The following is a 23,250-nucleotide window of genomic DNA, read 5'->3' on the forward strand; positions in this document are numbered from 1 at the left end:
GACCACAGGTGGCTGGAGAGGATATGGAAAAGCTTGTTGAGAAATGAGAAAGAATGGGTGAGAAACTTCTGAAAATGGCCAGAGGGGTTTTGTTGTATAAATCTCCAAGGGCATCTCAACTAAAATCTGTACTGTTGATTACAACTTCTGACGTTGACTTACAGAGTTTTAGGATGATGCAGGCAAGGAATGAAGGTGGAATGCTATGCTGCACTCAACCAAAATGTGAAGGTAGGTGAACCAACAAAGTATATCATGTCTGAGTTACTTGTACATGCTTTATGTTCCTGTAGACTTCAAACCCTCCAATGATCTCTTCTATTTGAAGACAACACTTCAAATAATCTGTAATTTAGGTTATGCTTGTCCTCCTAGTTCCTTTCTTCCAGGGCATCACCTGGCCACAGAATGAAATTAACCAAGATGACCAGTATCAAAAAAAGCATACAGTGCTGATATGGAATGATAGTTCAGTGTCCATATCTTATTTGTTTGTTTATTTTGTAAAGGATGATGTAAAATGAATGACAATCCTGGGAACTTCCAGAAAGTCAGAAGCGATATTTTTCTTAGAGTTCCATGCATTCCCAGGAGTGGAGCTTGCAAAGATACTCTCCTGAGTGTCACACAGCCACCATGTGCCTTGAGTCTTAGGATCTGGGAAGTCTCTTTGTCTTTAATAGGCAAAAAGAGCCTAGGAGCTACTAACTGTCTAAGACACTGATATCTACTAACTATTCAGGGAAACAGACAATTCATTTTGTTTACATAATTTTCTGAGGAGAAGAGGTCAAAGAAATTCTAAATTTAAACTTACATACAAAACATATTGCATTAACAACCAATAATCAGCGCTAAAAACAAAGAATTTTCCAGCACTTCAAAATGTAAAACTCTCAATCATCTTTTAAAGCTTGGTACTATATACCACATGAGAATGCAAGACGCAACTACAACTACTGCCTACGTGCCTCTAGGAAATTTTCATGAATAAAAACAGATGATGTTGACAAAAGCTTTCCTCCCACTTAGGAAGGATGCAATGTGACATGTTATTCATTAAGTGTTAAAATGCTTGCACTAAAATGCATTTAGGTTTTTAAAATTTACTTGTTTACATTTATGAAGACAAAACATATTGTTAGAGGATGACCTTTGTTTAAGTGCCTTTTTCAAAACAAAATCTTATACATAGTAAAATATATAAATTTTCCAGGTATCCTACTGTGAGATTTAACACTCATGATCATTGAGGAAATTGCTTCATCTCTAATTTAGATTCAATCCTGGTCACTGTGGATATAAAGACTTACAAGGAGATCATTACCCTTTGCATAAGAGCCTTTCAAAGAGTTGATGATAATTAAGTATTTATTAAAAATGTTTGTCTTTAAGGCTCCTTACTGGGAGTGCACTCTTACAAATTATGTTGAACTCCAATGAATTTGTATGTGAACTATATGTTTTTGGTTTTAGTATTTTAAAAATCAAACTGAAAAACTTAAAAACATGTGTATTAGCTTATTTTATAATAAAATGATAGTATTTTAATATAATAAACATATTTTATGAAAAAATACTTTTTTGTCAAGCAAGAAAAATGTATCAGGGAGAGTGGCATTTTTCACATTTTTGCAAATTTATATAATGTCTAATTTTTTTTTTAACCAAAGACAGCTGAGGGCTCATAGTTGGTTTCGCATTCCCTTTATTGGGTATCACACATTATACAGACTCACTGAACTAGGAGAGCAAAAATGACAAATAACACCTTAATGTTATTATGAAAATAATTTTGATCTCGTGGATCTCTTTACATAATTGTGAGAAAAAACTCAGAGATTTCAAACTATGTTTTAAGAGATACTTGCCTAAATAAATCTAATTGTTTTAATATTTTATCACAAATAACCTTTTCATTATTTTTCAGTAGTATCCCTAATTCTTCTTTGAAGCCACTTTATTTTGCTCATTTATAAAGATGAAAGGAATTTCAGATTTCTTTAAAATTTTAAAGAACATTTGTACTGGCAGAGATATTTTTCCTAATTATTTAAATAGAATACTGTTTTTGTTTCTTTATTCAATTAGAATTCTCTGAAGTAAGGTCTAAGGGAAGGTTATTTTTAAGGTTAAAGCAGAAATTGTTCACCACATGGTCTCCATGAGGTAGGATTTTCTAAATCCTCATTGTGTCTTGTACCAGTAAGGGTAGGAAAAAAACACCTGCCAGCCTTCAACCCCTTCTTTTTGGAGCCAGTGTGAAAGCAGAAGTTTGTCTTGTACTTTTTTTTTCTTGATGGTGCTGATTGTGCTTATAGAGGATGTCTGTAGTCTGTCTATGAATAGAAGGATAGGTTGGCCTAACCTTGGGATTCAGAGTAGCTGGGACTATTGTTGATGAACATTGGTAACATATCTTCCCATGTGGTCAATCAGTATCTAATGTCCTTATTGAATCTCTTATTGGCTCCTACTTTGGATAGACAAATATTACGTTATTTACTGGACCCCTGACCTGCAGTCTATGGCTATGCATCTGAGAGTAGTACCTCATATCAGTAAACTCCAGATTATTCTGTGTGGTGGTTACATGGGTTCTCACCTCCTCTCTTAGTCTCCAAATTATTTGTGGGATGAAGTGCATGAATACTTTGTCAGGAGACAACTCCAATCTGAGAGATTAAAGACCTTATGTAACTCTACTCTAGCTGGGGAGAGAAACCAGCATATTTTTATTACATTTTGGAATTTTTATTTTCAACAAGAACTATTAATGAATTTCAAACATACTCCATAATATATTTTTAATTCTATTTTTAATTATAATATGAATTTGAAACTGGGATCTATTTCATTGATAATTAAAAGCCTTAAGTACTTTAAATAAGCAAAATTAGTTCATATTAATTGAAATAAACCTGACCTAGGAGTAAACCCTAAGGACTTTCTTATCATGGAAACTTAAAAAAAGATTAAAAATAGAAACACATACAAATGACACTATTTCTTAGTTCCTCTCCCTGTCTTTGATTTATAGCATTTAAAAATATTTTCTTTCTGTTTCACCCCATGTTCCCCAAGATTTGAACTCGAGGTGAATTCATAATTTTGTGATCATGACATCCAACTGTTTCTATGGGAACATGTATTATTTTGCAAACAGAATCATAACACTAGTGCTTTGTACTATTTAGCATTTTGCATCTGATGATTAAAAACTATTTTGCAAACAGCATCTCATTAATCCTAGCAACATCCTTGTAGGGTATTTGAGATTTCGTTTTCTTCTTTTTCTTATAAATTGGAAGAATTGAGACAGAGGGATAAGCAGAGGTTTTAACACAGATTTCTACTGTCAACATCTGAACCTAGATCAGGATCCAACTTTCTTCACTAAGATCGAGTGGTATCCTACTGTTATTTTATTATTAAATCATAGAGGTCTAATCTTATATTACAAAAATAGATAGGTGACTTGTACACTTGATACTATCATCCACTATTCCTGAAGAAATTGGTTAACACATACATTTATCTTTAATGTTCTGCTCAACATGTGTCTTTAGTTGAACAATACAGAAAGTACCCCCAAGAATCTAGAAAACTTTAATAATGAGAGCTTTCATTTCTAATAAAAGTAAGTCGGAATCAGAGAAACTATTTTAAACATTAACTGAATATTCTTGGACAATTTTCTACAGGAAACAATCCTAAACTAACAAAGAGAATGTTCAGCTGGATTAGCAAAGGCAGACTTTTCCTGCTTTGATTTTCACGTCCTGTAATCCATACCAGATGTCAAATCTTGAAATTTAGTTCAGAATTTTGAACTATTGTCTCCAGTGAGATCATAAACACATTTTATGGGGCTGCTAAGTCACACATCAAAACACATTTTTTAACAATTTTTTAAAAGAAAACAAAGATGAGTCAGACATGAACATGCTTAAGAAATGTACCTTTGAACCATTTAACTTGAGGTGGAGGAACACCAGAGGTTTTGCATTCCATAACTGTTGTGTCCCCAAGGGCAACCAACAGCTCACTCTGAACTACCATCAACTTTGGGGCCTCTGAAAAAACAAGCATGCAAATAGTGAACATCTAGCACCTTTAGCACATGGACTTTGATTATGTTTTCTAAATGAATCGATCAAAACCTATCACTATTTATATATGTATGTCTATTTCAATATTGCCAAAAAGCTGAGAGCAACCAAAAATTATATGAGAATAACTAAAACATAAAATAATTTATAAAGTCCAAACAATTTATGAAAGTTATTAAAGATAATTATGAAAAAAATTCATAATGAAAGAAAACTTAGAAAGCTGAATATGTTTTATCACAATAATAGTAAAGGGACAGAAAGAAATAATTGTAATATAAGCAGATTGAAAAGAGGGCTGCATGATTTCAAGGATATGCATGCCTAACTACAGCAACCTCCTTTTGCAGTACAAAACTAAAGTTTGCATTTAAAGATAAAAATCCCAGTTTTGATCTTACTTTTTCCTGTGTTGCTAAGTAGATATTGTTTAATATACTATACATTTATTACCTTAGGTTTCAAGTAAAATATAGTTGTTTCACTTCTTTAAAGCATTAGTTCATTCACAATTTTTTTTTAACCTTGATATTTTGAGATTCCTAACTTCACTGAGGTAGTGTTAAACAAAGCTTAGTGATAAGGTCTCAAAAATCATTCTACTCTACTAGAAAATTTGCAGTGATTCCCACTAATTTCATAATGTGGTCTTCAAAATTCACAAATTGGTACACAGCTTTCTTTTTAGCCTTAGCCTCCAACATACCTCTTCATTTATCACAAGACACAGTTCTACACTGGTAACCTCAAAATAGCATGATTTATTCTTTTATCTTCTTGACTTTACTATGTTTCCTTTTCCTGAAAATGCCCTTGGTCACAACTGTTCAACTTCCTTTCTTTGTTCCACAGTCAGCTTAGATTCTCTCTTTTGAAAAATCCTCTCTCTATCAACCTCCTACCAACCTGTTACATACAACTTATCTGACTGCCTGATTCTTCTTTATGTATTCACTCCCATTATGGACTACCATGACATGCACTTTTAAAAATTTATCTCTACATTCTGTAGCACAGTGTTTTGTATATCTGGCATAGTGTTTTTAAATGTGTACTTAATGTATTAAATAAATATGTTGCTATTTTGGTTATTATGTAGCAAATTTTTATTGCAATGTAAAATTCTGTTTCAACTTAGTCTACATTCCTATGTGATATATAATGTGTGTATATATATATATATATATTTATATATAAATATATAATATATACTTTATATATAAAGTATTATATATATATAATACTTTTGATTCAATTATTTCTCAATCTGAGTTCATTCTACCTTAGAAGCATACCATGAACCTTTCTCATTTCTATTGATGAAATCACTTATTTTCAGGCCCTTAACTTCAATATCTACGACACATTTATTCCCTTTCTCACTTCCTCATGCCAAAAACAGTTATCTACTTTCATTGTGGCTCTTTCACATTCCTTCCTGTCTGTTAGCTGTTTTACTATCTCACTATAAATGAGGCCATGATGAGAGGAAGAGTGGGTTGTTATTATCTACAGTTTCCAACCTCACATTGAGGTTATGATACTTTTATCCTTTATTCAAGAAAGACCAATAGAAATGGTCCATCAAGTAATCATCATAAAGTTCAGCTTCAGTTAATAACAGGGAGCAATTATAGAAAAGTATAACTAATAGGATTTACAGTTTTGAAAAGAAATATTAAAGTTGAGGCAAGGTAGAAAGAACATAGAATTTTTTAATTTAAAAGTGAAATTGACAACAAATGAAGCATGAAATTCTGTGGACAATCTGGAACTCTTTCATAATCCTGAAGCTTCCTTAACTTCTATTGACTAATAAAGCTATTTACTCTGCCAAATTTTAACTTAATTATTACAATATTTGCTTTGGTCAATACGTAAAATGAATAATAAATTATAATGTTAGGTATAACTTATTTCTAATATTAATTTTCAAAAATGTACTTTTATATAGTTCCTGAAAAGCATCCATTGGAATTGCCTTTTAAATTTTACTTGCCCATGTATCTGAGAATAGAAGTCTGTTTATCCATTCCAGCTGAATTACTTGCCAAGCAACTATAGCTTCCTGCATCTTTGGGAACTGCATTTTTAATTAATAAGGTACCTTCTGAGGTCATCCTATACCTGTGGATAAAAAGCAGAAAGAAAATAAAATTGAAAACACAGTAATAGGGTACCAAAATACTATAGCACCTTGCTTTCAAATATTTGCAAATATTTTAAAGTTAAGCTTTTAGGATCCTCAGTATTGGCCACGTAGCAGGGATTACTGCAGGAGCTTTGCATTTATTCATGTTTTCACTCTTTCTAATCCAATTAGGTAGATAACATCAGTATCTCTGTTTTACAAATAACCATAGAGACTACATTAACTTGCCCAAAGTCAGAGTTACTAAATGGGAATACTAAATTTGCCTCTAACTAACCTTGCTTCCTGATCTGCTGAGAAGGGTTTCTCACAGCAAAACCTTTAGGAGATACAAGACTTCCTGTCACACTGTGAGTCGGTGATGAGTCCAAGACTAGAATCTGGCCCTGTTTGCTGGATCATACCTAAGACTTCCTTTTTTTGCCAAACCCGGAGTAATAGAAGCCTGATGGTTGGAAACCTTATTGTTTATGTTCCACATGTTTATTACTCTCTCTGGGCATAAAAGGATTCAAATGTGTTTAAAAAGTATCCAGTAGTCTAAAATACCTCTCAATACAGTAGTGGAAGTAGTTACTATGAAAGTCTTCACTCCACGTAATTAGAGCCTCATTTGCATCCTTGTGCCCCTCTTCCTCCTTCTCCCCTATTAAATTTCAGACAATCCCTTTAAAGATTTGTTTGTATGATATATTCCATCCTCCCACACATGCACACACATAGAAAGCTCATTATCCCATTTTAATTTTTCATGGCAAAACACATATTGTAGTGTTATTTTTACAATGCAAAATGCTGGAAAGCACTTTGTTTTAGCTATTGAATTTAAGACTTATGTAACATCAATATTTTCCTACTTCTTGACATTTTATAGTTGTTTAGAAATGTAAAACTGTGGATTTTCATCAAACTTCTCTTAGTGTTAGGGATTTGGTCAAACTCATTTGATCCAAAAACTTCATCAACTTTTCTTATTCAATAAAAATTAAGAGGATGATACAAACCCAGTACCTGTGTGAACCCACGATAAACATGTCATTAACAGTCCAGGTAATCTTTGGTTTGGGATAACCTGTTGCAGAACACATGATGGAGACCTCAGACCCTCCTGTGAAAGACTGATTCTTGGGCATCACAGTGACTTTGGGTGGTTCTGTGAATTGAAAGAAACACAAGCAGGGAAATGCCCATTTATCTTATTAATATTGGGAGGTTTTCTATGAGCAGATCTTCAGGCTTCTTACCATCATACCATTATTAGCCTCTCGTAGAAACTTTGCATCATGGGTCTGGCACCATTAGTAAGGGAGAGTCAGCAGAAACCAAAGGTAATGAAAAAAAGGAAGTAAACTTTCTTGAAACATAAAATCCATAGATCCATTTATTTCTTTATCCCCAGAAATAAAATCTGGCCTTTTGCTACTCTATTCCCACCAGTTGACCTCTAGCTTCTGTCTGTTAATCTGAAACTTTCATATAAACCCATTTGCAGCCAGAGTCTTCAGATAGGCAATTTGGTTCTTTTTGGACAATGCAAGTTCAGAGCCACAACTATTCCTGACCATCCGCTTGCTTTGTTTGACCTAATCTTTCTTTTTTTATTTATTAAATGATAACTCTGTTCAGGTCAGAGACCAGGTCTTCTGTACTATTCTATGTCCCATTATCTTCTACAGTACTTAACATCCCTTTCATATCCTGCCGTACCTAAGATATAAAGACACTTAGAAACTTTTCATGGAATGCAAGTCATTTCTAAACTGTAACTTGGTTCAGCATCATCTTTATCTACCAATGCCACACAAAGCCTTCCTATAATGATAAAATGACTTGTGCCTGTGGACCCACGAGACTCAACTTAACAAGAAATGTCACTTATTCAAACTTTCTATTATATTCTACTTCTATGCCAGAAAATGAAAATTTTGAAAGTGAAACATGATTTAAAGTAATTATTGTTAAATAAAACAATTCTCTGGTATAAATGAGGCAATGACATATTTTGGCCCTTAATTACCTGTTTCATATCTAGATTAATATGCTGTGAGAATTAATCTTCAAAGAAGGTACCATTAAAATATTTAACAATTCTCTTAATGTAGACATTCTCCACTTGATAAAATAAATGAAAATAAATTAATTTCCACAATGCTTGAGGCAGATTCCAAGAGTACTAACAGAAATTAATAAATTCACCTAGCACCATCTGTTTTTTGTGCAGAAATTATGGTCCAGGTCCTGTGCTAACTTGTAGGGGTTCACTGATGAATGGAACAGGCATGCTGTCTGTTTTACACTTAATTGGGCTTTTAATAAAAATGGAATTGAGAAACTCCGTTCACTGCTTAGATCTGGATATACTTAGATCTTTATTATAAGTTTGTCTGCAAATTGTGGCTTGCCTTCACTAAGAAAAATTAGTCAGAGGAGTCCTTATACATTCAGAAGAGACAAAAATGGTACTGCTGTGTTGTAGCAGCCACCCAGCCAAAGGAACCTAATTAGCATTTAATTGCTAGCAACTTACAATCTCTTTCTCCCTCTCTTTCTCTCTTTCTCTCACTTCCTGTTTACACTAGGTTTTTCAAATTATGATCTAGTCTTTGAAGTTAATTTTTGAAGGGTTTTCTGGCCTGTGGACTTGGTTAGTAGCCTCATTATTCCACAGATTCTTCTCAGTGAACACAGGGCCAGAGAAATGCATGAGGTCAAGGGCAGACTGGTGATGGCGGGTAAGTTCACGCTGTGATTCCATCTGGAGCCCATCAATTCTGAAACTCTGAAGGACTGCACATGCTGGAGGAGTGTCCAGACAATCTCAAGGGATAAGAGGAGGAAAAATGCATAGTTCTTTCTCTTTGGAATTTATTGAATACCTACATTTCTTCAGTCCACTTTCCTAAAATAAAATGTTTATCATGTCTAGCTCATGTCGACATGAGATTGCTTCAAAGATTTAGGAAGCTCTCAAGATTTTTGTCTAAACTTGATGTCTTCCAATGCAGACTGCCAGAACTGGCCTGGCACTTCTCCCAGCAAGAATCCCACTGGTAGGCTCTGTAGTTCAGATATCAAAGTAAAAATAAATGTCAGTTACCCAAACCAGGATGCGCAGAGCGAAGAGGTTACTGAGCAAATAAAGCCTGGCTATAGGGTGCTACTTGGGGTCATGAAAAAAGTCTGTGTGCAGTACACAGATGGGATGACTTCATCCCACAGCAGATGAGAAATTCACCACTGCCCTGAAAGACTATTCCTGCTGATGAAGAAAATCAGAAAGAATATGAACATGAAGAAGCAAAACTGGGTTCTCATGAAATAACAGTAAATGAGTATGGTGAAAATGAATCAGACTTCACTACACAACAAAGATGTAGTAAGCCTTACGTATTCTGACAATTCTTTGTACAGTATTGGGGATTAAACCCAGGGCCTTCTAACCTAGTTACATCCCAAGTGCTTTATTATTATTATTATTATTATTATTATTATTATTATTGACATAGGGTCTCACTAAGTCAGTAAGTTGCCCAAGCTGGGCCAGAACTTGTGATCCTCCAGTCTCAGTTTCTCACAGTGCTACGATTACAGGCATGCACCACCATGCTCAGCTATCAGCAGTTAATTTTTCAAATGATAGAAAAACTCATTTTAGTATAGTAGGTAGAATGGAACAAGGACAAGAAATTGAAGAATCATAGTTTAACCCTATCAATGAAGCATCATTTCCCACTGTGAACAGACCTGTACCCACATCCTCATGTACACAGTTCAGTCACATATTTTAAGTGTAAAAAGGATAAAAACAGATTTAGAAATCTAAAGTACAATTTTAGGCTTTAAGGATAAGTAAACTATATTTCCTTGATGATTTCAGGCCCATTTCACAACCACCACCATTAGTCATCAACCCCAACATTCTCACTAAGAACACGTTTTATTAGCCAAAGCAATGGGAACACAGCCCTATGGTGTAATAATGTACTTGTTTTTAATTTTTGATTATAACAAAAGCAAAATAGATACTTTTATAATTTCCCACCAATGGTTTAAAGTAATTAAACACAGGTTATGTAATATAAAGAAGGTGTCCAATATATTAGTGATGAGGTTGATAAACTGAACTACAAATAGTCATGAAATAATTTGAAGGCTGCCTGCAAAGATTAGGGAAGAAAAGAAAAATGTCACCCAACTCTTGAAAATTAGCATTATGTCTTCATATGGAGTCATACATTTCCTGTTAGCTGAGACTGATCCAATATTCTTATGCATCTGACAAGGAACTTTCAAAGAGGTCTAATGACTTTCTCTACAAAGTGATTTAAAATTATCACCAAGAAATTATTTAAATAATGCAAATACTTTTCATCTAAGCAAAAATAAATATACCAGCTAACATGCTACTGGCATATTTAAAACATTTGGGAAAACTCATGTTTTCTTTCTTTTTTTTTTCACCCAATAAACATTTATTGAATCCTTACTCTCACTTTGTGTCTTCAAATATCTCACAGAACACTATACAGAAATGTGTATTATGTAAAACTAAAGACTAGTACTCTTTATAGTAGGTCCCTGAAATAGGAAGGAAGGTTAAATTTCTTGAGAAATCATTTATTTTTCACAATAAATATGGCAAAGAACGATAAAGTAATATAATATTTAAAACACACCTGTGAATATGTACTGTGTTGACATTTATAAATGTAACTCAATCACTACTACCCATACACTTAAATGCTATTTAAATTATATACTAAGTTATAATTAATATTTATTATATTTAATAATTCAGATGATAAAATGTTTCCAGATATTTAAAATTTATTAGGTATTTCAATAAAAAAGGATCAAATTCATTTTCCCCACATTTTACTGATAAAAAACACATAACTATGTCACCTGATACATGTTTTAAAAGCGATGATACTGTAATGAGCGTGTGATGGAGATAATATAAATTTCATACTTAAGTGCTGAAATTCACTGGAGACTTTAACAACTATTTGGATAAATATTTCTGTTTTTTATTGTAATATTTTCCCTTATGATATGGACTAATAACATATTTGCCCTGTTTGGAGGCCACAGAAAACAAATTAGTTCTGCTAATGTTCATACAGAAATAATATCGAAGAGAAGAGACTGGTTGGTTGGGCCCATTGATTTCCGTGTGGCAGCATATGACTATGAGGGAGACGGCAGCCCTGACCTCAAGAGACTCAGCTTGAACCAAGCCCATGTGCTGCTCTTCAGGTTTCATCCTCATAAGGCAACACTCGATAACCAACAGAATACTATTTCTGTTGCCAGGTAAAAAAGAAAATAGTCTGTTTTAAACAAAACCTTAAACTGTATCATGCACATAAATATTTCCCTCCACTATGCTAATGTATAATTGTAAACTTGAACCTGTATCAGTATTTGAAATGTTAACAGCCACTGAATTCCCTCAAAAGTTAAAAGTAAAGAGTTTTAGCTTTTTTGGTAGAGTTTTTATAAAACTCACATGATTAAATTTCTAAATCAGGAGAACTAATTAAAATAATACTTAAAAGTAAGAATGCTACAAGTGTTTCATGATGTAATTTCATTTTGTTCTGAAATATGGTTTTAAGTGTAATTCATAATAGGCTGGCAAAGGTTGCAACTGGAAAAGACAGTACTTACATAATGAAACCTAAAACTGCTGTTGTGACCCAAATAACCTACTACAGTTACCACAGAAAATTAAAAATAAGGTCCATAAAAAAAGAGTCCATGACCCAAGTGATCACAGTTAAAACCCACATTCAACCAAATTACCTCATTGATTTACATGTTTTATACCTTTGAAAACATAACTGACTTACTATATTCCCTAATATATTTGTTATTGTGGGCAATACATTCCCTGAAAATGTTAAATGATCTAATATCTGTCAATGCTCCATAAAAGGGAAAATAATTACAATTTAATTAACAGAAATATCTGCTATTTTGTATGCCTGTAAAATTTATTTTACAAAATTTCTAATCCTTTTCCTAAATAAGTGAATTGATTCCCTCAAAACTAGTTTCAAAAAGTTACATAACGACCATAACTGAGCCAACCGAGAATTATAATTTGTAGCTTTATCCCATCTGAACATAGGACTATCTACCAATTTAAGTCAACCCATTTATTTATAACATACTGGCCACTATTCTCAAGTGGATTCACATTCTATGCAAATTGCTCAATGAAAGTGGCAAAAAATCTCAGTAATAATAATTTATATTGGCTAAAAGTGATTGCTTTTCCTTCATTTTCAAAGAAATGGCAATGGAGCATATTTTAACATTTTTAAGTTTTCTTTTGCGAGTTTCTCAAAAGTGGCTATTTCTTCCATTGAACAAAGGATAAAAACTAAAAACAAGTAAATCATCCAAAAGAACTAAAACAAACAACAAAGATAGGTATGAATTGCCCAGGAAAGGGGGCAAGGGTCGCTAAAATCTCAAAGATACGGAATCAAATGTAACATTTCTAAGTGATAGCTCATTAATGGAAATATGAAGAACTGGTTACAACCATTGTAAAATGTTATTCCCAAATGAGCCAAAAAAAAAAACTAGGGTCATGGTTTATCAATGCAGCAGTGGGAGCGAGTTTTCTGAAACATCTTACTTTCTGTTTCTGCATTTCTTTTTTCTATAAAAAGACTAGAGTTGTATTATCCAATACAATAGCCACATAGTCTATTTAAATTCAATTTTAAATTATCAAAACTAAATCAAATTTTAAAACAAGTTCCTCAGGTACACTAGTTGTATTTCAAGTATTCAGTTGCCACATGTAGCTAATGGCTACCCTGTAGCCCAGTGCAAACCTAGAATATTTCCATCACTGTGAAAATTCCTATTGGACATCACAAGTCTATAAAATAATCTAATTAGAGATAAGATCGCTAATTCATTGATTTACCGGTAGGGGGTGCAGTGTTAACAAAATACCTGGGCAAAGAGCGAGACAAGAATTCATCCTGACAGTTATATGCCGATTTTGTTTTAAAAAAATTTTTTTTTCCTCCCCCAACACCAATGTGGTTACAAAATTCAGCAAGTAAGAAAAGGGTGATCATTTCAGAGATACACAATGACAAATTTCAGCTAGATTCCACTCTAATGACAGACTCAACAATAAATATACAACAGTATTTCTTAAAAAGCTATAATTCATACTTTTCTGCAATACAATATGAAGCTGTAAGTGTAGAAGTTGTTTGCTGCCTTGCTATACAAATAAGGAAGAAAGTTTACGTTCTTATTTGACAACTAAAGGATAAGAATCAGGATATATATCCTGATTCAGATTTGACTACAGTAACATTTTCTGACTATCAAAAGTTGGTTGTAATATTTGAAAGACAGATAATTTCAAATAAATAGGTGAGAATCATAGCCTCAAGTGCATAGGACAAAGGAGCTACTACTTAGTACTTCTTAGAGAAGGAAGTTCTTTGAAACCTAGAAGTTAATTTATATTACCTGACAAATTCATGTGCTGCCTTAGCTATTGGGCTTTCCACAACGTGACTAAAATAATACTTGTGAGTCCAGTGTGAGGCTCACAGCCTTCCAACCCTGCCGCTCTCACTCTTGAATCTAACACTTCACTTTCCCAATTCTTCACCGCCACAACTTTCTCCCTCCTTTCTAACCTGTTCTATCCAACCATGACTCTGACCTACATCCTTCCTCACCCATCCCAAATTCCATGGAGCATCACTCCAACACCTTTTTCCCAGTTGTCAAAGTGGTGAGTTCAACAAAACAAAAATTAAATAATTTCTTCAAATCCGTATGAAAAATCTACAGACTAGATCAGAAAAAAGAAAATCACGCCACCATCAGGAAGGGTCGGCATATACTGTTAGACCCTCCTCTTCCACCCAACCCACATTTCTGTTTCTCATTCTTCCATAGCTTTGCACATACAGTTTTGTCCATTTGGAAAGGCGTACTTGACCTTCACCTGGCAAAAGCTCACTTACCCTCGAGGGACACTTCAGGTGCCATCTACCCTGTGAAGCCCTTCTCATTCTGTGCTCACCACACACAGAGTGCTAACGGTTCTGGGGGCACTCTGATGTAGTTCTTATCATACTGTGTTGTAAATATTTATTTGTATTACTTGTTTTATTTATTGTGTCATGGTATTTTTGAAGAGCAAGGTGTTGTTTTTCTTCTGATTTATAATTTACATCCTTAACAAACAACACAAATAAATGTATTTTTAAAAAATAAGTAAGATATCAGCTCGAGCCCTACAATGGTTTTTAAGGGAGCCGCTACATATGACTGACTATTGGTTTCATTATTATGAAGAAAGTATAAGTACTACACAATGACTGAGGTAATCCCTGAGGAGAAGAGCCCCCACCGTAATCATTATCTATCAATTTTAGGATCTCATTAATGGAAAACTCCTAACATACTTCGTTAGATGCCCCAAAGAAATATCCCTTCTTTGTACTATTAACTCTAATTCAACTCTTATTAGTTACCAAATATCACGCCCTCTACCCCATATATCAAAATAAAAAAACTGTTTCCTTACAAATACTTAATCTTTAGGAACAGAATTCCTTTGTATTTGTACAAGTGTTTAAAATAGTAACTCAAGAAATTAGCACATGAAGAAATTCAAATTGATTTTAGTACGTGTTATCAGTATCTTTCATACAAAAGTTCCTAACGCTGCTTCTTCGTCTTCCTATAGGCTAGTACTGCAGGCAAGCACTGTCAGCCACTAAAAACATAAAACTGTGTGCACTTGGGTCCTGCCTTGACAGAGCTCACAGTCAGTCATTTTACATTTTCTCTACATGCCTGTTGGAAGAACATCTTTACAGCTCTCTTTCTAATCTCTGAAAGTCTTCTTAGCTCTCTTTCTCTAAAGTCTTAAAACTCCACCATAATTTAAAATCATAGAGTTACCAAACTGTTGCAATGGACCACCCCATCCACTTTATAGGCAAGGAGTTATAAACAAGCAGTGATTTCTCCAAGTAAGCATTATACATAATGTTGAAACTTCAAGGTTTTATAATCTACCTGCAAAAACTACCTTTTGTGCTTTTTAACTTTAGTACTCTTGTGAGTACTCGGTTCTTATCAGCTATTCATTTCTTTTTTTCCCCACTTTCCTCTACCATCCTGTATTTTGAACCTATTAGTAACACATAAAAGCATTTCTCTATGCAGTGGGAAATAACAGAATTCAAATGTGGGCTATGCCACTTGCGGTTTTAGGGTATCCTTTATTAACAACATGGTAAATGTAAAGTGTTGGTGTATGCTTCATCATAAACCAGCAAGTAAATGCCTTCTTGAATTCTCCGAGGCATTCTAGCCAAGTTATTGAGGTGGATGTGGGAACCTCTGATTTAAAGCTGTTTAGTCAGAAGTACCAGAGTTTGAAACTTGGATTTGGCATCTGAAGTAGGTGCAATCTTTTGGAAGTGAGCCTTTGACCAATAGGATTTAATGCTATCTTGAAGTAGTTAGTGTTCGTATTGAATTATTGGATACCCCATGGTGTCAGAGAGTTGGAGATTTGGTTATTGGTGTGGAAATAAATCTACACATGTGGTATCAAACGTGCTATGAGTGGAAACAGACCACAGTAAATAATAATACAGTTTCTGAGGATTAGATGTCTTATGTATGCCAAGAATTCCCAACATTTTTGAAATGTTAGTGAATAGTTTTGTTTGAATAATTCAGTGAGTTAAAATGTCTTTTGATGCCACTGTCTCTGTCTCTGTCTCTGTCTCAGTCTCTCTGTGTGCATGCATGCGTGTGTCTTTCTGTCTGTCTGATAGTCTTGAACTCTGGAAAGGATAAATATCTTTCCTCCAGCTATTACGTTCTAGCATTTAACCTCTTTAACATCTGGATCTTCTTTTTGCTGCCACTCTTAAAGGCATCAGGTTTGGCTCAATATACAATTTTAAACATTCTATTTTTGCTGAAGTTAGAATGTCTGTACAGCTTCTTTATAACAAATCTCTTGAATATTTAAAAAATATTTATTAAGTTAGCCACATCCTTTTCTTTTTATAATTTTTTTATTAAAAATGTCACTATGTAGTTCAGGCTGGCCTTGAGCTTACTTTGTAAACCAGGCTGTGTCGAACTCATAATGATCCTCCTGCCTCAGCCTCCCAAATGCTGGGATTACAGGCAAGCACCATCATGCTTGGCTCTCTTTTACAATACAATTACGTTTCTTTCTTTAAAATTTTCTTTTAAGTTCAATTTAAAAGCTAATACTTCTCTTTTAAATTTTAGAGAGCTACAGCTCTTTCTACTTATAATTAAAGTACTTTAACATCTTTATAGAACTTAGATCTGCTGGATGAAAGGCAAAAGAAAATGAAACACATGACGGTCATTTTTATAATTTATTGCAAGGAACTGGAATGTATTATAATAGAAACATGCCCCTAACATGGAGACATTAGATTACATTTGGCAGAAAACACTGAGTGAATGGTAAGCTTTTTTTTTTTATAAGAAAGCCTAGTTTATCAACTGAAGTCTGAATTTATTACTTTTATTAAATGTCACTTTGATTCAGAAAAGATTTAAAGCAGCTTGCTCTGTAATTTAGTACTACAAAATTCCAGATCTTTAGACTTTAAATATAAATTTTTGTACCATAAAATGCTATAATGACACTTAACATTTAATTATTTCATGATACCTTTTAATTTACAAGGAACTCTCTGTTGTAATATTGTTCAACTCCAAAGAGATTTTTTAAATTTGTAAAATAACTCCTCACATTTTATAGCTGTGAGATAAACTTCCCAAATAAGTGATTCAGTTATCAGCACTCTTATCTGAGTAGCAAGTCAGTTCAGTATCTCAACTCAAAAAGTATTCAGGTAAATTCCCATGTACTTACTATCTTAAGTTGATTCTCATACTGAAAAAAAGTGTTTAAAGAAGACAAACAAGCAGCACTATAAGACAAAGTTTCTATGTCTAGTAATTCTATGATAATAACTTTCGTATTAGTCAGATTTCTTAAAATTAATCTTTTCCACTAGTTGAATTTTATTTCTCAAAGTAAGTTTTTCCTACAGAGTGAGTTATTCAGAATTCTGCTACAATATTTCTTGGAGGTATTGGTCATATTTATCAAAAATATTGGAAGAAATATTCAAACAATAATATTGTCTACTTTTTCTAATTATGGAATCAACAACACAGAAGTAGACAGTATTATTCTTTGAATACTTTCTTCCAATACTTTTCCAGAAACTAAAAGTAATAGCCTCCAACAAAGAAGAGACTTGCATCTCTAGAAGTGAATCAATTCACAGATGATAAATACATTAACATAGAAGACAAAACTTAGTCATGGGGTTTTTGTTTTGTAACATACCAACAGCATTACAAGAAATGACAAAACTGAAATTTTAATGTAAATCATATTTGTTAAAGATAGGTGCCCCCACAGTATGTTTACATCAAGTGGTAGATTGTCCAATGGTAATACAATATAGTTTAAATAGTTTTTAATTATTTTAAAAAGTGATAATTTCATGTCATGAGCTGATAGCATTTCTCAAAGTATTTATGTTTGAAAAGAACTTTTACCATTCATCACAGTGACATAACTGCAACATCTTTAATGCTTAAGTGAACTATTTTTACCCACACATAAATTTTCTTCTCCATGATAAAACTTGAGTATTAAACTTTGCAATATTTAAGGAACATTAGTGATCCTTATTTCACATTTTGTATGCCCATTTACATAAACTAGGTAAGATAGATGTCTTCTGATAAATTTATATCTGACCTTGAAACTTACTTTAAATCTTATTGCTTTTTTTTGAAACACTTTTACTCTTGTTTTTTAAACTAATTTTATCATCTCAATTATTTTCAATATAAAAGTGATAAACTATTTGGAGGATATATAAAAAGAAAAAGAAAATATATTATCTATATAATATTCAACCCTCAAATAAAATTATTGTGAATTTAAAAAAATAACCTTGCATATTTATATCAAACTTTAAAATAATCCATTTCTTGTCTTTTTTTTTTTTTTTTTTTTTTTTTTATCGGTACCAGGGATCGAACTCACGAGTGCCTGCTTGCAAGGCAGGTGCTTATGCTGCTGAGCTAAATCCCCAGCCCTAAATAATCCATTTCTATTTAAATATTTCTTGCAAATACAGAAAGGCATACGAAAGTCACTTTTAAGTTCACTGCCCTAAACTATCATATTCAAATTTGTATATACATGGATGTATGTTTTCCACGTAGCATAGCAGTGGTGGGCTGTTTATGTAGCTTCTATTTGCTTGTTTATGTAGCTAAACTTCTGATCTTTGTAAACCCTGCTTCAGGGAAATCCCTTTACGGAGAAATTTCCTTGTCTAATTATACTATTATCTTCAGAATGAGGAATTCTCACACTGAAACGAGCGTATCAATTCATTCCCATTCCCACATGCTCATTAGTGGGGCTGATTCTCACGGCTGTTTCTGAGGTTGGCTTTTTTTGTCAAGGTTTCTCTGATGAAATGGTAAAGAGCTTGTTATCAGTAACCAGGGAGAAATTACCACTCCTGGATACCATGGCCTCCCCAATTTTTGGTTTCTCTTCTTTTTCTCTTAAAAAGTTTAATCCAGGCATTTAACTTGTCCATTCAATAAATCATTTAAAAAGGCTTACATTTTTGGTATTTTTCCTGCACCCTGGAACACTTGAGAATGTCTTTTTGACATTAAATTTATAAGAAAGACAATTAAATTTGATCATAAAGTCTTGAATCTCAATCTTTTCTTCCAAAACTACATGTATCTTCTTTCCTATTATTATACCAGTTAGAGTTTGATTGCAAAGAAAAGAAAACAGCAGTAACATAGCCAGGAAAGGAATTCAATAGAAGTATATTTTTTGAAGAACAAAATCAGGAGACTAGATGTCAGGTAGAAAATAAAAGACCAGGCAGATGAGCACACAGCCAAAATCAATTTGTTAGAGTAACGGTGAGCGCCACCGGGAGATGAGCTGTTTGGCTACTGCTGGACTCTGCTGCCAAAAGCAAGGTCAAAAGCCCCACTGGGAGGATACGAGGAGCTGACAGAGGGATGAGGAGAGGAGTTATCTGATCTCACTTGCTTTCTGCTTCCCGTCAAGATAAAGAACAATTCCTCCTACTTTAGGGAAACTATTCATATCCTAAGAGACTAATATGACAGATATTCAGTGCAATTATTTAACTTCTAGTCTTTAGTATATTTGCGAAGTCGCACATCAATAAGATTTTGTTCCCTTATTTACAATATATTGACTTGGTCTGCACATTTGAGGAAGAATTCCTTCATATCAGTAATAGAAAGTTCCAGCCAGTAAGTGTCCAAATAAAGTTCTTCATTCACTGATCTTGCTTCATCTTGTCATTCTGGACACTCTACCCACTCCCTGGACAGTGTTCTTCAAGATTTCTTTGTTTATTCCTTTCATTCTAGTTGTCTATTTCTTAAACACCTATAAATCTTAGATTGAAGTTCCAGTCTCTAATTTCTATTTTTTAAAGTCTTATTTGACTTGTTCTTTACCTTAGCATTCTGAAACGTGTGTCCCTTATGCGGTACATCCCCAGGTCTCTAATTTAGATTTGCCTGATAATTTTATATATTTTTAATTTTCTCTTTCATTGACACATAATATTTATACATCTTTATGCATACATTATAGCCATGTGGACACACCATTTGACATACGGACACAATGTTGAATGAACAAATCAGGGTATATTTAATGAACAAATTTTCTTCTCTGTAAATGTTTATAATTTTTACATATTGGGTATTCCACACTCTTCCAGTCATTTTCAAGCTATCATAGAATATTTAAATTAATTATTTATTCTTCTATGTTAAAGAACCAGAAGCAATTATCCTGTGTTTGGGTGGTTCTTTTCAAACTTCTTTCTATACTTCTTCCCATCTGCCAGACTTAATCTCCAGTAATTATTAGATTTTTCTGCTTTGCTGTGTGACTGGGTTTCCACAAATCAATGAGAATATGTAGTATTCATCTTTCTGCATCTGGTTCATTTCACTTAACATAATTATCTTTACTTCAATCCACATTGTTACAAATGACAGGATTTCGTTTTTATGACTAAATGATACTCCTTTTGATTCCTGTGTATATACGTTTTATTTATTCATTGATTGATTGATAGATGTATAAGTTGATTCCATATCTTAGATATTGTGACTACTGCTGCAATAAGCTTGGAACTACTAATATCTTCTTGGTATAATGATTTCATTTCCTCTGGAAACATGCACAGTAATAGAATTGCTGGACCATAGAGTGGTTCTATTTTTAGCTTTTTTTCTAACCCCCCCCCCCCTTTTTTTTTCTTTTTGAGTGAGTGAGTTTGTGACAAAGTCTCACTGTGGAGTGCAATTTAGATTTGAACTCATTATATAGCTCAGAGTGGCCTCAAAGTCACAGTTATAGGCATGGACACCAAGCCTGGCTCTATTTTAATTTTTAAAAAATGGCCATACCGATTTCCATAATGGCTACACTAATTTACATTTTAAGCAACAATGTATAAGAGCTCCCCTTTCTCTATATCCTTGCCGGGATCCCTTCTGACAAGATGAAATGATGGTTTTGATTCATATTTTCCTCATGATTAGTACAACTGAGCAATTTTTCATATACATACTGTTTATGTTTTCTTGATAAATGTCTACCACTTTTGTAGCATATTTTAATTGGTTTATTTTGACTTTCAACTTTCTGAGTGCCTTATATAATCTAGATATCAATTCTTTTTACATTAATAGCTTGAAAACATTTTTTTCCATTCTGTACAGTGTCTCTCCATTCTGTTGATTTCTCCCTTTGTTGTATAGAAGCTTCTAATGTTTGATATAATACCATTTGACATAATACCATATTTTTATTCTCTGTGCTTTAATGTCTACCTAAGAAATCATTACCCATTCCATATCTTAAAGTGCTTCCTTTGTAGGTTTTGGGGGTAGTAATTTCATAGTTTTAGTTTTAACACTTAGGTCCATGTGAACTGATTCCTGTGTATATTGACAAAATAAGAATCTAGTTTCGTTCCTCTGTGTATGTGTATACAATTCTGCAACAGCATTTATTGAAGAGACTGATGTTTCTTTATTGTATGTTCTTGGAACTTTTCTTCAAAAATCACTGAAAGAATAAATGTAGATTAATTATGGATTCTCAATTCTGTTTTAATGGTCTATATGTTTGTTTTTGTGCCAGTATTATGCTGTTCTGCTTACTACATCTGTATAGTATGTTTTAAAGTCAGGCATTGGGTTGTGATGCTTCCAGAATTGTTTTTTTATTTTTTCCTCAACTGTACTCTGGTGTTGAGTTACATGATTACTTTTTCAATTGTTTTGAAGGAAGCCGTTAGTATTCAGATGGAATTGCACTGAATCTATAAATTGCTTTTAATAGTATGATCTTTTTAACAATATTGTGATCTACAAACATCATATCTTTCCATTTTTAGCATTCTCTAAAATATCTTCAATCATTGTTTTATAGTTTTAATTGTTGAGGTCTTTGACTTCTTTGGTTAAACTTGTTCTTAAATTCTTTTTTAGGTATTGTGAATAAAATGTTTTCTAAATTTTTTCAGCAAGTTCTTTATTGGTGCCTTAAATGCTACAGTTTCTATATGTTGACACTGTATCTTGCAGTTGTAATGAATTTATTTTTGATAGAGTAATTGTTTCTAATAATAAAATCGTGTCACCTGCAAACATGTAGAATTCAATTTCTTCCTTTCTAATATAGAGTCCCTTAATTTCTTTCACTCAACTGCTCTTGTTAAAATTTCCAGGACTATTTGAAATAAGAGCGGTGAAAGTTGGTGTCCTTGTCCTGGTCCTGATTTTAGAGGAAATATTTACCTTTCTCTCATTCAGTATGATGCTGAAAGTGGGTTTTTCAAATGTTTCCTTTAGTATTTTGAGGTAGGTTACTTCTACACCTAATTTGTTGAGAGTGTTTATCATAGAGATATTGAATCTTTTTGATATAGAATCTTACTGAATGTTTTTCTGCATCTTTTGAAATGAACATGTGGTTTCTAACCTTCATTCTGTTGAACTGCATTATGTTCAGTGATTTGTTAATGTTAAACTATCCTTACAACTCTGAATGAATGCTGCTTGCTAATGGTTCATGATCCTTCTAAAGTACTGCTGAATTTAATTTAGGTTGTAGTATTTTACTGAAAAGTTTTGGATATGTGCTCACCAAGTAGTTTACAGTTTTGTTGTACTGTTGTTATATCTTTGTCCTGTTTTGATATCAGGTTAATTTTGAACTCATAAAATGAATTTAGAAGAATGTCTTCCATTTCAATAGTTTGTTGTAGTTTAAGAATAATTGGAATTTATTTTTCTCTACATGTCCATAGAATTTAGCAGTAAATCCATCAGGTCTGGGCTTGTTTTTGGTGAGAGATTTTTAATTACTAATTCAATTATGTTACTTATTATTTAATTTCCTATTTCTTCTTGATTCAATTTTGATAGGTTGTTGAGGTCTTTAACTTCCTTGGTTAAACTAGGTAGGTTGTATGTATTCATACTATCCATTTCTTCTAGACTTTGTAGTGTTACAGCATATGATTGTTCATAGTAGTTTCTTATGATACCTTATATTTCTCTGACATCATTTGCAGTGTTCCCCTTTTGACCTTTTATTTGATTTATGTCATTTTAAATCTGGGTCCTTTCTCTCTCTTCTTTTTAGTTAGTCTAGCTCAAGGTTTGTCCATTATGTTTACCCATTCACAAAAAATCCTCTCTTCATCTCATCAATCTTTTTACTGACTGTTTAAGTTTTGATTTGACTTATTTATAGTATGATTTTTATTTTTCCATTCAAGTAATTCTGACTTTGCTTTT

At 33.1% G+C, this 23,250-nt stretch overlaps 1 protein-coding gene across 8 annotated transcripts in view; it reads right to left on the reverse strand.

The window, feature by feature from the left end:
* Hmcn1 (hemicentin 1) overlaps nucleotides 1–23,250 on the reverse strand; it is a 398,189-nt gene that overhangs the window by 190,267 nt on the left and 184,672 nt on the right. For 7 of the 8 annotated variants that reach the window (XM_063240159.1, XM_063240157.1, XM_063240158.1 and 4 more), the window contains exons 12-14: nucleotides 7,276–7,417; nucleotides 6,112–6,239; nucleotides 3,963–4,076 (exon numbers count right to left, since the gene is read on the reverse strand). In XM_063240159.1, the coding sequence (XP_063096229.1) occupies nucleotides 3,963–4,076; nucleotides 6,112–6,239; nucleotides 7,276–7,417 (384 nt within the window). Of the gene's footprint in view, nucleotides 1–3,962; nucleotides 4,077–6,111; nucleotides 6,240–7,268; nucleotides 7,418–23,250 lie in introns of all 8 variants that reach the window. The other variant, XM_063240161.1, reaches the window with a different exon arrangement.

The sequence above is a fragment of the Cavia porcellus genome, unplaced genomic scaffold (assembly GCF_034190915.1).
Source record: "Cavia porcellus strain 051 isolate PalLab524CR breed Dunkin Hartley unplaced genomic scaffold, mCavPor4.1 scaffold_29, whole genome shotgun sequence".
In the NCBI taxonomy this organism is placed as follows: domain Eukaryota; kingdom Metazoa; phylum Chordata; class Mammalia; order Rodentia; family Caviidae; genus Cavia; species Cavia porcellus.